This window comes from Photinus pyralis, unplaced genomic scaffold, assembly GCF_008802855.1.
Source record: "Photinus pyralis isolate 1611_PpyrPB1 unplaced genomic scaffold, Ppyr1.3 Ppyr1.4_LG3b, whole genome shotgun sequence".
NCBI classification, from domain to species: domain Eukaryota; kingdom Metazoa; phylum Arthropoda; class Insecta; order Coleoptera; family Lampyridae; genus Photinus; species Photinus pyralis.
Genome location: NW_022170510.1, coordinates 27,364,410 through 27,379,574, shown reverse-complemented (window position 1 = coordinate 27,379,574; position 15,165 = coordinate 27,364,410). Strand labels below are relative to the sequence as shown.

The window sequence follows — 15,165 nt, the reverse complement described above, 5'->3', positions numbered from 1 at the left end:
TCAAATATCTCAACAAATAAAAAACCGACTGCACATGCGCGAAACAAATTTTTTGATTCGGCATTAATTTTACTTTTATTCGAGGGGCCTACATACAAATTTTAAATAAAAAAATGGGTTTGCCCAAATACAAAAGTTGGAATGCACATGCGCAATTTTTTGTGCATCTGCCTGAGGTTTTAGGAACTAACACAGAAAACCAGACATTCATATGTTATTTTTGTAACAAGTGTTACAATATCGTGTAAAAGAAACCCTTTTTGGAGGTTTGAACAGTTTTTGGGCTGTAACTTTTTGCCCCATCGGTCTACGTAGCTGAAAAACAATAGCCACCTTTCTTATATCCTGAAGAACATGTGCATCAATTTTCAAAGCGATTGGACAGTTCTACACATAGTTATCGTGCACACGGACAGACAGACAGCAATACAAAATTATAAACGATCTCGAGGATAGTTAATAAACAAAGACTATGGAAAATAATAGAAAGGAATGCTCACTCTTAACAACAATTTCGCCAGATTGGATTACCACTTTGTCCTGTATCACAACTCACCAAAAAACTGCGTTTTCTCTTATCTTGGAACTGGAACCTCGAACGTATCAAGTCGGTGCCGACCAAACTCACAATGTTCTATAACTTCAATCTACAACCATCAACTTACAATCTGGCTCGGAAGACCAAATTTTATGTATACGATGTGTACATACAGAGCTGGGCAGAATACTTTCAAAAAGTATTTGAATACTAAATAGTAAATACTTTACACAAATCAAAGGTATTTGAATACTAAATACTTTTACGTCCAGCACAAGCGAATACTAGATACAGATACATTGAAAAGTATTCAAATACTTTAAAAAATAAGTATTCAAATACTTTAGAATGTATTCGAATACTTTCAAAAGTATTCTAATACTATCAAAGGTATTCGAATACTTTGAAAAGTATTTCATTAACTTACTTTGAAAAGTATTCGAATACAGTAAAAAGTATTCAAATACTTGTCACTCAAATACATTAAAAATTTAAAATAGTATACTAGATAAAAGTCTTAATACTACTTAAAAAATCAAGTTATACTTTGTATGGGGTTAGCTTTTTTTATATTTCTATTGTTATATACAAATTTAAGGGGAGTAAAAGCGTAATATTATTATTATATTATTATATAGGATAGGAGGTACCTACCAGGGTCTTTCTCATACCAGTTATATCCTTAAGAATACGTGTACCAGTTTTCAAAGGATCGTGCACATGATACGTACGCCTTTCTGAAATTAATCCTAGCGATTTTGGAACAGATCCATTTTTGACCATCCGTTTGTCCGTGTGCATGATAGATTGTTTAGAAACGTGCGATCGCTTTGAAAATTGGTGAAAGGTCCCTATTGTTTTTAATTTAAGTTACGTAAACTATCGAGTCAAAAAGTTTCACTCCAGGATCGTTCGGTGTTCCAGTTGTATCGGATTTTTATAATTGATTTTGTGACAATGAATTGAATAACTTAAAAGTACTTGCCTTTTTTTGAGGCCGGAAAAAAATTGTCTGAGATCGACCGGGAAAAAACATTTTCTTATAGAATTTGGCCCGTAGAATCCATAATTTCAAACAGTTTGAAGATTGGGCTACTAGTTCAAAAGTTACAGCCCTTTGAATTTTCTTTCGAAATTGGTTTCTAGTCCATAACTTTTGGTTGAGAAGTCTGATCGAAAAAGTACGAATTGTTTTAGATTCTACGCACCAAAATTAATAAGAAAAAGTGTTTTCCCGAGAAATTTTGGTGCAGTTCATTTTTGGTAAAAATGGAAGGTTATACACTGCCTTTTTTTGAGGCCCGAAAAAAAATTGTCTGAGATCGACCGGGAAAAAACATTTTCTTATAGAATTTGGCCTGTAGAATCCATAATTTCAAACAGTTTGAAGATTGAAGAAATTTGGTAAAAAAGGAAGGTTATACACTGCCTTTTTTTGAGGCCCGAAAAAAAATGTCTCAGATCTACCCGGAAAAAAATTTTTCTTATAGAATGTGGCCTGTAGAATCCATAATTTCAAGGGGAAGGTTAATTATTCAATACTATGCGAAGAATTCGAATACTTCTCAATGTATACCTTGCGAAGTATTCGAATACTTCTCAATGTATACCTTGCGAAGTATTCGAATACTAAATATTTGTGAAAATATTTGAGCTACAAGTACAACTACTGCTTCCATAAAAGTATTGTAACGTGATTTATAAATTCGGGTTCGATTTATATCAATATTTATTAAACAAAACTAAAACACTATAAAAACCGTACAATTTATATCGATTATTTATATCACACACTTCGCAATTTATATTTCCGCGCTCGATGTTTCATACGTACTCGATCTCGTTCGGTAGTAGACTGCTGCGATGTTCGGTCCGCAAGCATTTATACACGCAAGCAATGTAAGTCCAGAACATTCGCGTAATTACCGGAATATTCCTATACAAATCCCACTATCGCGCGCGTAGAAAATTCCAGAGCGCCAAAGGCGACGTCATGTCTGGAGCGTTTCCGTTACAGTATTTAATTACAAAGTATTTGAATACTAAAAAGTATTTACAAAATCGAATACTGCCCAACTCTGTGTACATTAAGTACATACCTACCACCATAAGTTGGACGTACTGTGATATTTACACCCCGACGGGGCTATAGAAGAATGTTGTTCTATGGATCCTCGATTCGGGCGCATCGGATCATTTGCGACTTGCGAGACGTGAAGAGATTGAACAAACCAGTGTTAATCAAAATGGCTTTTGGACAGACGCTTGAGAGCAACTACTCTGGTGCTGTGGACATAGTGGCAAAGGTCGGAAGTAGAAGATTTAGCAGTGTTGTCAGCGAAGCTCTTGACGTTCCCGGACTGAGGTACAATTTGTTTTCGATTCAACGTGTAATAAGTATGGGTAATACGGATAATTGGAGATACAAGTGGTATTCCGGAAAAATAGTGTCGACATTCTGAGAAATGGCGAAGCGGTTGAGTTCGACGGTTGTCAAGCAGACATCGAGTCGGATGAAAACAAGTATTCGTGTGGTGCATTTGCGTTAAACGCCGAGAATTACGTCGAGAAACTTTCTGAGAGTACCGAAAACTTGAAGCTACGACCTGATTGAAGGTAGCGAAAGGAGGCAATAGACACCAAGTTAAAATCATTGGCCGAAAACGAGACGTAGGAGCTGGTCGATCGGCCGGAAGATCGGAAGCCATTGTTTGCAAATGGGACGAACAAAGATGGCTCCAGCATCAACAAGCCGAAGGCGAGGGTGGTAGCTAGGGGTTTTACCCAACGCTATGGATTCGACTACTGTGGGACCTATTCCCCGGTGACCAGGATGTGGACGGTTCGCATGATGCTCGTCCTGGCAAACCAGCAGAACCTTATTGTCCGACAACGTAAAAACTGCGGCATCATGAAGCTTAATCAGCCGGACTTTACTGAAGCGGTTCTTCGTCGGTTTGGCATGGAAGTACGCAAACCGGATACTAGCCCCATGTGCCCAAACTTGCAGTTGCAGAGGCCAAGGGAAGATCAGGTGCTCGATAAGCCGTACCGAGAATTGATTGGCTGCTTGACATACCTCATGTTTAAACGTCCTGACCTTAGTTCGGCTGTGTACTATTTCAACCGGTTTCAGGCAAACTCCTCAGAGGAGCACTGGTCGTATTTGAAGAGAATATATTGAGATTTCACAGAGGAACGATGCAGCACGGCCTATCTTCGACTGAATCTGAATGTAATGCTTTGGCGAATTGTTTGTGTGAAGCCCTTCGGATCAAAAATAGGCCAGTAAAATTACATAAATAAAGGTAAATCGAAGAAAAAAAATCCGGGAGTTTTGAAAATGGGCACATTTGTTCCTTAGTTCAAGTAACTTAATTAGGTTCAAGAAAATAAAAAGTGCTTATGGGGGGGGGGGGGGGGGGGAGCTCGACAGATTTTGTGCGAAGATTAGTAAACGTCAGAAATCAGAAAAAAATTCTCTATAAAATGACACAAAAGTTAACATGACTTCCATAAGAAAAAACAAAGTTGATGTTGGTTGACTTTAGACGCAACATCAACATTAAAATTTAAAAGTGGCATCTTATAGAAGGAAAAAGTGGACATAATAATGTGTCATTTATTTCGAAATATCCTTTTTATATAATAATAAAAAGTAGTCAGAATTTTTCAGTTTCAAAACTGCATTTTTTTCAGCATCAAAATACTTTGCCACATTTAAACTACCTACCTATCTCTTACAGTTCCCGAGATTCCCATGGTGGCCCTAGAATTTGAATCAGCCTGTAACTGTGTGCCAAAATCCATGCTTCTAACCAAAAGTGCAATTGTCTACTGAAAATTTGGGTATATAGTCTCCTGGCGGTCTTCTAGATGTTCTATCCCGTATACAAAACAATGAATTTTTTTCAACTAATATGTTAATATTTAAAAAAATTTGTTTCATGGAACGACTTCTGAACTAGACGAACACCATAGAAGCTAGAAGCATTTGCACTTTTCTGCGTTTCTGAGCATAAAAAATGTTCTTTATTAACTAAACACATTCATAAGATTTACTTCTATCCCAAATTTTGGGCGCTAACATACCTTAGTAGGCGCATTATACCTATCTATCACCTAAAGCTGGCAGTAATAAAAGGATCACACTGTTTTTTCACTTTAATTATTTGCCATTTAAACAATTTAAATATTTATGCAACAGAACAATAATATAATTATCGACATTGGGATTCCCTATGACACATTTCTCTTTGATATTCAAAGTTGGACCCGAGGCAATTAACAAACATGATAGTGTAACAGAACTAATCTGCTGCTATACCATATAAATTTGCATTACCGTAAGCTCGTTCTAGAAGTATTTCGTTTTACAAAATGAGCTGACGTTTACGATAAATTACTTACAAAACAAATTGCAAAAACGAATGCCACCTCCGAGTGTATCTTAAAAACCTACATACAAATCTTAACTTTCTACCATCGTACACGCAGATCCGACGAGTAATTACGACCACCTTAATATGAGTAAGTTGGCTTAGCGTAGTGTAGATTCAATTTAATTAGGACATTTTAGCGAAAATACTTATTACATTAGCAGTTTTATCGACGTTATTGTACGTCGCACAGGGCGTATCGCGTATGTGACCACTAATTTATTAAATTTTTCTTTAAACGGTCTACTTTTCAGCCTCAGAATCTTGTCCAGTATCGAACCAAATGACCATATGCACCCCCATATGTAAGGACGACACGCAATGTTTTGGTCAAAAATGTTGCCCAAACATATGTAACACAAAATCGTGCACGTCCGCAAATCAAAGAGGTTCGCAATCGAAATATTCGGGATCTTCGTCTGGCGGATCATACGGCAGTAGTTGTAAGTAAAATTTTAAAAAAATTTCTTTGATGTTAATTTGGGGTTGTTTTCAAGCTGGAGGTGCTGGAAGTTATTGTGGAAATGTAAAGTGCAATTCGTTCCAAAAATGTAAAATGGACCCCGCTACGAAACGCGACAAATGCGTATAAAGATAAAGAAACATTTTTCATATCAAGGCATATTTTGAATTACTTTGTGGTAGGCACTTTTTTCATTATTGATTAGGCACCTGTCTGGAAATTTAAGTTTTGGGTACCTACCATACGTTAGCGTGACATTTTATAATTACTTTAACTGTTTTGTCGTGGGGGTACCTGCAATTATGTTTTTGCGGTTGTTCTCTTTTTTGTTCTGTTATTCTGAAAACTATTAAACAAATACGATTATTTATCCGTGAAGGTTATTCGTGTTACTTACCCGTGAGCAATCATCAATCATAAATTGTTTTAGTGGATTTGCTACATCATAAATTATGTTATATATTGCAGCTTATATTTGCTGGTGGTGAGGAAAATGTACTTTTCTAGTGCACTTTCATTTTCAAATAATAAAAAGTGTACTTTTGCGCTCTTGATGTTTGTCTGTCTGTCTGCCTGAATCACAAAGGCTCCGGAACTACACCACTTACCGACTTGGTATTGGTATTGGTGTCATATTCCATCAGAAATTAAAAATTATTTCACGTTTGTATTCTCGTTAAGGCATGAAATGTCCATAGGGGCTATTGAAATCGAAAAAAACAATTTTGAAAGTGTACTCTTGGCCTATTTGCTTACAAGCGGATTAACGAATTTTCTATTTTAAACCAGACGTAAACAACCCCCTTTATTATCGTCGTTGAGAAATATATTAACAATTGACAGCGTCTCTTCTAGAGTTTAGTACGATGTTATAACCAAGGGAGTCACCAGAGGGGGGCAGGTGAGATTTAGGTGTAGATTAAAAAAAGTAGCAAAATGCAAAGCAACCATTCCAAAAACCAAAGTGTCCTGGTTTTCTTGACCGATAATTCCTTATTACAATTATTGTGGTTATAGAGGTAAGACAGTACAAGAGTAAAAGTTTATGTGCTCTGCACTATACATACAATTAATAATTTTTTTATTCTTCATATGTCAACTTGCCCCTCTCTGGGTCATCAGCTGGCGACGCTCTTGATGGTTATAACCACACAACATCTGCTGTTGATACAGTAACGTCGGCATCAATGAATTACTTGGTTTTTTAGATATAACCATTTCTCATATGATACATTACACGTACTACGCAAAGTCATTCCCTGATGACTACATATGCCTCCAAAATGAGATGAGCAAGGGCCCTATGGAGCTCTTATTTGTTTGAAGCAAACCATATTCTGTAAAAATGCAGGTTAACCCAATTGGTTGTCGCGCGTTAAAGCTATGCACGTTTTACTTTCAAAAACAGCATCTCAGGAAAGAATTAGGCAAAAAAATCCAGAACTGGAGGCCCATTCCCCAAAAAATAGTTCACAATCGCAGAAGTGGGTCCGGACGGACGGACGGACGAAACGCAAACAATATAAGTAGCACATTTTTTTTTATTCTTGTGAACTCATATCTGACGCCACACAGTGTCTGAGACACAATGGCAGATTGTTCAGTAATTTCAACAGTACACAAAGTGTGTGTGGCCGTGGGTTATGTTGTGTTGCATCAAAGAGTATACAACTATACTCTTTGGTTGCATGCGCCGCGTGTGTCTCTATGTGGCGTGCTCCACGCCTTACAGCTTACACTACAGTGCCACCATGCTCAAAAAAGCCCCGGAAAATATGCGAACTAATTTTGAAATAATTCAAGCTGGCCAATAGAAAGTTTGCAAAACCACGCGATACATTCCGCGGCATAATTATTAATTATTCCGTTTTGACAGTTGACGCTTCACGTTATTTTAGTTTACACTTTTCCTGTTGTATTTGCTTTATTTTACGTTTTCCGTCTCCAGTTTTATACAAACTCGTCTTTTTTCAAGCCGCATATAGCTTGGATCTACGATCTGATAAGGTATGTAATTCCCTTAAAGTGTTTTTAAATTTTGTATCAGAATGTACGGTCCAAATTTCTAGCGCCCTCGGACACGCCCTGTCAGGGACTTTCTGAGCGTGGTGCCACTGTAATCATTCTAATCACTAATGTATCTGTCTATCTGAACGATTGAATGCGACTGAAACCATTTGTACAAACGGCATTTGTTTGAGTGTGTGAGAACTGAAAGATGTTTTTAAGTAATGGGAATAATGACAGTAAAATTTGACGTTTCATTTTTTCAAGAATTTTTGTTCAAATTAACCTATCTTTATATTCCCAAACATTTTTTTTATTTGTAAACTAACATTCCACGAAGCCAAAGTAATGTGTAAACATTAACAATTTTAATTTTTAACTCCTTGTTCTAGTTTTACAACCAAAATGTTATTAGCATGATAGAAATAATTTTTAAAATGTTCAAATCCCTTTTCTTTTTTATTGTTTCTATATTTAAACGGGCACTGTGTTGTTTTCGAAGACGAAAGCGAGTAAATGAATTTGTTCCTCTAACCCAGGTTGGTGTTATTTCTGAAAAAAGTATCCCAAATGAAATGGACAGTTGGAATGACTGGAATGAGCCAGTGGCGACACCAACAACTGTACAAGAACAAATAGAATATTATCGACAACAAGCTATTGCAGCTCGTCAAGTAAAAGAGGAACCTCAAGAGACACAAGAAAATTTCTTCGAAGATATGATGCCCACTATTACAGCTCAGACTAAAGTGTACATAAATCCAAATGTTACGCAAAGTGAGACGTCTAATAAATTTTCACTGGCTCCTGAAAACATTAACGTGATGGTGAGACTTAAGTTTAAAAATAACAAATTATAATTTGTCTAATCTTAGAGCAAAGAATTGGAAGAATGGGACGACGAAAGGGGATGGGAAGACCAGACACTCGATATCGATGCTAGGGAAGCATTGAAAGAGAGCAGAAGAGAAGCTAGACAGAAGAAAGCTTGGGAACAACAGCAACGACGACAAGAGAAACTGACACGAGGAACCTTGGGGGCTAAGGTTTATGCGTAGCATTTAATATCCCAAGTTATTGTTAAAAAATGTTTGTTATTATAATGTGTACTGCTCCGATGAAGCCAAAACGTAGGTTTTAGGTGCTATATGTAAATAGTGGGAAATAAAAAATATTATGTTTAGTAATATAATAAAATAATGTATGTATTCATTCAATTTCATATTTAATTAAGTTAAGAGACATTGTAAATAGTATGATCATGAGTTTTTCAAATGCAAACGAATAAAAAGAGTGGATTCCACACTAGACTAGCATTAATGGTTTTTTTTATCTAAAACTAACTGGATTAATTGTTTTCATCTGATACAAAATTTTGTCTAGATCAGATTTTTCCGCACTCCCGTTTAGAGCGATTATCTTAGGGTAGGTATTTTGGAAAATCCAAAGGGACACGCACAAAAACCTAAGTAAAACTTTGGTATACAGCATTCTAGATAAGAGGGTTATCTCAATGTCTCTTATATTTGGCGCCACACAATAAATTTGTCAAATATAATCAATTGTGTGTAACATTACAGTCTATCTGATCGCATATTCAAACTTCTGGTTTAACTGGAAATCGATGCAACTTTTGTTTTTCTAATGCAATACAGTATTTTACAATATCTAAAAAGAGCAATCAATTTTCTGTACGCCTACATAGAATATGCATATGGTTGATATCATTGATATACAAAATGTTCGTTATTCAATATTTAGAAAATTTGTGAAATCTAGCACGACATGTGCCATATCATACAGAAGAGACCTACAATAACTTGTTCAATGTTTCATTTTTAAGATTTACTTCTGCACGATACCATCTCCCCGTGTAATACAACAGGTACCTACCATACATATTATGACAGCACACAGCATGCTGATTTTATACATTTTGTAAATATTGGTATTTCTCAATTTTGTTGTATATCAACCATATTTTAATAATAATAATAATAATTTTTATTCGTCCCTTGAACTAAAGCGTTGTGGGATATGTCATTACAACCCAAAATACAACAAGTAAAAACAATTAACAAAGAATTTAACATACATATGCGAATTTCTTTATAATACGTCCTCTAAATATTCCTTTAGAGAATAATAACTTTTCGCAATTAGTAACTTTCTCACTGCATTTTTAAAGTGAGAGGCAGATAAAATGCAATTTGTTGTATACTCTTATAGGCATAATATGTAACAGTTTTTTGCCGACAAGGTATATTTATGGGCCGGTCGCGGTATATGGTCATTCCCCCCCTTATTTCATATTTGTCCTGCTCCTGCTTCTTGCTGGAGAGGTGAATTTTATGTTTACGAACATAGATGGCGCACTGTAAAATATAAACGGAGGGCGCTGTAAGCACATGCAAGTCTTTGAACAGTACGACGACACAAGCTGTGATCGTCCAGTTAAATAAGATACTATCCATTCGTAGGCAATACCTCGGATTCCGTAGTGTTGTAGTTTGTATAGAAGGAGATCATGATCTACCACATCAAATGCTTTGGAATAATAAAAAAAAAAGTCCAGTGACTTTTTTCCCTAATTCTAGATTTCTGAAGATACAACTTACAGATGAGAGGACTTCATCTTCGGTGAATAATCCTCTTCGGAAACCAAATTGGTGCGGATCCAGGATCTTGTGGTGTAGTAGGAAGTTCATTAATCTTTCATAAAACGCTTTCTCAAGAATTTTTGAGACAGCGGATAGCAAAGATATAGGTCGGTAATTGCCAAATTCGTTTGAGGCACCTTTTTTGTGTACCGGAACCACAATTGCAGATTTTAGTACCTTTGGAAATGTGCCATCCGCAGATTTATTTATTAGGTGACACAGCACAGGCGTGATATCTTTAGTGATGTGCTTCATAATAGCACAAGGAATTCCATCACTTCCTGCAGAATACAGAATTTTATGTAGTCCTACAGAAATTGATTGCTCTTTTCGAATAACGTAAAAAAATATTGTACTTGTACTATATAGCATTCTCTGACAACACAATTTGAAAAATGGATTTACTTAGTTTTAAAAATTTTTTCTTTATTTAAGTATATCAATTTTAAAATTTGATCGTTTTTCATATAAGAAATCCGTGTTTAATACCAACAATTTACACTTACACTATATTCCATCCTCATTTTTATGCTCTATCCGTTATGATATCCCCATTTTTCATTTTCTAACAACTCCAAGTAGGTTAAAAAAACATAGTATTTTAGATAATGTCTGATTGTTTCCGGTGAAACAGTAAGCGACAATCAATCGTTTTTTTGGATAAAATATGCATATTTTTTCAATCCTATCGTTGATTGGCTAGGTATATTGACTGTCAGACGGGGGGTAAACCGCAACCCAAATTTTGTACACTGATTTCCTATAAATATTAGATTTCCTCTGAGTTCCTTCGAGTTCTTCAGAGTTCATTTGATTTCTTCTGAGTTTCCCTGATTTCCTCCGAGTTCCTCCAACTTCCACGAAATACCTCTGATTTCCTTGGAGTTCCGTCGATTTTCTTTTGGAGTTCCTGTGAGTTCCTCTGATTTTTTAAAGTTTTTTAATTATTTCATTGTTATTCCGTTGATTTAACAATTTCCTGGTAAGTAAAACCCGAGGTAAAACCATAAAAAAAATATAAAAGTGTCAAGTTAAAAAGTAATCGTAAACGATTTACATAAAGCGCATTTCCACTTGCATTCATTTCCCATTTGTAAGATGCAACTTCTGTTAAAATCGTAAAAATCCGGCCACAAATATAAAAGATAGCGTTGCACATGGGCAATCCATTGTTGACGTGCTACTTCAATTTCAGTTTATGAGAAGAATTTCATTTCAATGCTTTTCTAAATAAGAAAGTTGAAACTGCGCATGCGCAAACCTAAATTTTGAAACTAATGTTAGATTTTCCTTTGTTCCAAGCGCCTAAGTATCAAATTTCACTTAAATGCTTCCATAGATAAAAAAAGTTGGCACTGCGCATGCGCAAAACCAAATTTTGAAATTGGCGTTTGATTTTCCTTTATTCCAAGTGCCTATGTATCAATTTCATTTAAATTCTTCCATAAATAAAAAGTTGGCACTGCGCATGCGCAAAACCAAATTTTGAAATTGGCGTTTGATTTTCCTTTATTCGAAGTGCTTATGTATCAAATTTCGTTTAAATTCTCCCATAAATAAAAAAGTTGGCACTGCGCATGCGCAAAACCAAATTTTGAAATTGGCGTTTGATTTTCCTTTATCCCAAGTGCCTATGTATCAAATTTCGTTTAAATTCTTCCATAAATAAAAAAGTTGGCACTGCGCATGCGCAAAACCAAATTTTGAAATTGGCGTTTGATTTTCCTTTATCCCAAGTGCCTATGTATAAAATTTCGTTTAAATTCTTCCATAAATAAAAAAGTTGGCACTGCGCATGCGCAAAACCAAATTTTGAAATTGGCGTTTGATTTTCCTTTATTCCAAGTGCCTATGTATCAAATTTCATTCAAATACTTTTATAAGTAAAAAAGTTTGCAATTCGGTTTATAAATGGTCGAGATGCGAAAAGGGCACTGTGAATTTTAAATCGATTCGATCCAACTTTTGGCATTGCGTATTATATGGCTAAATCTATGCCCATATTGAATTTCATGCAATTCAGTTCATAACTCACGGAGATGTAAAAGCGATCGAACATTTCTAAACAAAGTTATCGTTCACATGGACAGATAGATTGACAGACAGACAAAGGAACAGACGGAGAGACCAACCGGCAGGCGACAGATAGGTAGCAATGCAAAATTATAAACGATCTCTAGGATCGTTAATAAACGGCAAAAGGGTAAAATTATGGAACATGTAAAAAACGGTTTTTTGTTTTTTTTACAATAACTTTTTTTGTAAGCGGTACAGAAAAATTCCTTCCTTGGTACAAGACTCGACACCATAACGAACCAAATAGCGAAAAAAGTAGAACAATAGCTCTTAAGATAAAGAACTAGTAGCGTCGCAAAACGAGCGGACGGACGGATAAAGACACGACCTTAGACGAAACACTATTTTATATTTTAATAGACCTATTTGCAATGAGAAAAACTCATTATTAAATGAGAAAAATACCATAAACAAATAAAAAAATTAGTTAAGACCAAATTAAATAATAAAATGCAGCACGAGTTCCTTTGATTTCTTTAGAGTTCCCTTGATTTCCTCGGAGTTCCTGTGATTTCCTTGGAATTCCTCCTGAATACACATGGAATTCCTTGGAATTCTTAGCTTTCCTAGGAGTTCCTCCGGAATTCCTATGATTTCTCATAGATTTCCTCAAACGTGTACACTGATTTCCCATCGCGGTTTACCCCTCGCTGTCAGATTGCAATGGCAACTCGGTCTGAAAAGACTGTTCGGGCGTCGGACCCCGAGGGCCTTGAAAATCCTAGGGTTGAATATAGTGTACACTATTTAGCTAGACCTTTCACTGCCAACACGAGTCAACCACCCGAAATTTGTGACGTAGAAGTGCATGTAAACAAACAACATTGGAAATGGTTGCCTAAAAAAGTAGTATAATAAGTCAAAAGTACCCTAAGTAATATTTGTGTAATTAATCGCGGGGACAGAGGGGGGGGGGCGCATGCTCAGTTAGCTGTTAGCCTGTTACACTGCGTCCTTCTCTTTTAGATTTATTTTTTCTTGCTTTACACGTGGAATGAAAACAATAAAAAATGATTTTTTTCTTAAAACTTTAACACCCTGCATCTCAAAAGTTCAGACGTTTTGAACACCCTGTATCTATCCTTATTTTTGTTTAGCTTTATGCAAGTGAAAATTAATGAACTTTTAAATGTTAAAATGTTTACTCATTTGAATGAACTTCTGCAGTGTGGGCAGGAAGTGACAAGGGGAAGATTGGTGAGGATACACCACTACTTGTATAGGTTACATAGGGCGAGTTTTTTCCCCCTTAAACTTGGATATAAGATATAATTAACAGGGGAAACAATTGCAATTTCAGAAACCAAATTTAATTTGTTTGTTTTTTTTTGGGAAAAATTTAAAGGCCTGTAAAAACAACTTTTCCGATATCAATCTTTTGAAAAATGCAGACGTTATGTTTGGCTTCAGCACCTATAATAACAATGGGCCATCCTGTATGTGGAATTTCATTTATTTTTAAGGGTAGATGTTGTCGTTAATTTGAGATGGAATGCAATTTCGATCATATTTTAAGTCAATGTGATTTTGTTTAAGAATTATTTAATGTTGTTAATTCATTGTTTAACTAATCGCTTGTATTTTGTTTATTTGATTGTAAAGAACTTACGTGTTAAAAGATCATTCTTTTGTAAAATGTTACCTCTGGTCAGTGCGATAAATTTCGATATTCGCTAATTAATTTGAAGAGAGAGACTTAAGTCGCGATAAAACTTTTTTCCATCATCAGAGCCAATTGTACATCTGTAATTCAAAGTCGGTGTCATCTAAATCGAAATTTCAGTGCAAGTAAAGAAGGTAAGTTCCAAAAACAACATCAGTTAGTTTTTGGTTGTGCATTGTTTGTTGAAAATCACAGTTATATATGATCGGATATTTTTGATTATTAACACAAGTAGGTAATTAAGATTTCTATAAGTAATTTGTGATTCGATCGCTTATGCATGGTACTTTGTTTATAAGCCCTGTGGGCTCCTTATTTTTATTTATTTACTATTGATCTTGATCTTTTCTAATAGATTTGTTTCCTCTGTAAATATTTTATGTTGTTTAATCGAGCCCAAATTACGACCCAAGATATGAGTTTTCATGATACATTTTTTTGTTGGTATCTAGTTATGCTAGGCGTTTAAATAAAAATGTTTCATATATTTCTTTGGAATTGTGGAGTTGATCAAGGCTGTCGAGTTTTCTCAGATTAATAATAAGTAAAGGCTTATAGATTTTTCGCAGTAGCGGACGCTGGACATGCACTGGAAAAATTATAATCATTTCGTGTGGGAGGTTTTTCGAGTACCTGTGTTTTGTTGAGCTATCTGGACAGGTGTTTATGGGGCTGGTTTGGTATCCAGTTGCCATTGCACATAGCAATATGTAAAGGAAAGTTATAGATAATTACAGGGGCAGTCTGCTTCATTAATCATTACGGCCTACCAGCATATTGGGCCCCTGCCATTTACATAACAGAAAGAAACTTTAGTCTTTATTTCTTTCAACTTTTCACAATTTACATTGACATACAAGGCAAAGAATTAGTAGCATCAAACCAGTGCATAGTTAGTTTCTCATAAACGATATTGATATATAATGGCCCAAACAGTTCCCAGTTGACAAATGCTATAATTTCAGGTGGTCGAGACCTTCAGATTACAGACTTATCAGAATGTTCATACTATTAACTTACGATTAATATTAGTATAACATCCAGTCAATCGAGTGTTTAAGTAAAGTGGAACCCTAAAGAACATCCCATAGTAAAAAGAAGTGGAATTGTGTATAATGTGAATGAACATTCGATTGCCTTGGTAAGACTGGAAAGGAATTATGAAATGAAATAACATGCCCGCTGCTGTTACTCCTAAAAAGGCACCACATTTCTCCATTATGAAAAAGCGGTATGTAATATGCGATATATTATGCATGCTTTCTCAAAAAATCAAAGAAACATCCAAGCATGTGTGCAAAATAGAAATAAAAAATATG

General features: G+C 35.5%; 2 protein-coding genes across 2 annotated transcripts; both read left to right on the top strand.

The window, feature by feature from the left end:
- Positions 1-4,869: 4,869 nt before the first annotated feature.
- On the top strand, positions 4,870-5,810 carry LOC116167061 (WAP, Kazal, immunoglobulin, Kunitz and NTR domain-containing protein 2). Its single transcript, XM_031482297.1, has 4 exons — positions 4,870-5,068; positions 5,118-5,180; positions 5,232-5,420; positions 5,475-5,810. Exons 1-4 carry the CDS (start codon positions 5,065-5,067, stop codon positions 5,567-5,569), a joined length of 351 nt encoding a protein of 116 aa, XP_031338157.1. The 5' UTR covers positions 4,870-5,064; the 3' UTR covers positions 5,570-5,810.
- Positions 5,811-7,700: 1,890 nt separating this feature from the next.
- LOC116167060 lies at positions 7,701-8,763 on the top strand. Its single transcript, XM_031482296.1, has 2 exons — positions 7,701-8,274; positions 8,323-8,763. Exons 1-2 carry the CDS (start codon positions 7,864-7,866, stop codon positions 8,503-8,505), a joined length of 594 nt encoding a protein of 197 aa, XP_031338156.1. The 5' UTR covers positions 7,701-7,863; the 3' UTR covers positions 8,506-8,763.
- Positions 8,764-15,165: the final 6,402 nt, after the last annotated feature.

Excerpts from the sequence above, each read along its gene's own strand:
- LOC116167061 (XM_031482297.1), top strand. Across the intron at positions 5,181-5,231 it reads CGTCGCACAGGGCGTATCGC|CCTCAGAATCTTGTCCAGTA; the intron begins GTATGTGACCAC and ends TCTACTTTTCAG. Across the intron at positions 5,421-5,474 it reads CGGATCATACGGCAGTAGTT|CTGGAGGTGCTGGAAGTTAT; the intron begins GTAAGTAAAATT and ends GTTGTTTTCAAG.
- LOC116167060 (XM_031482296.1), top strand. The coding sequence starts at position 7,864 with ATGATAGAAATAATTTTTAAAATGTTCAAATCCCTTTTCTTTTTTATT. Across the intron at positions 8,275-8,322 it reads CTGAAAACATTAACGTGATG|AGCAAAGAATTGGAAGAATG; the intron begins GTGAGACTTAAG and ends GTCTAATCTTAG.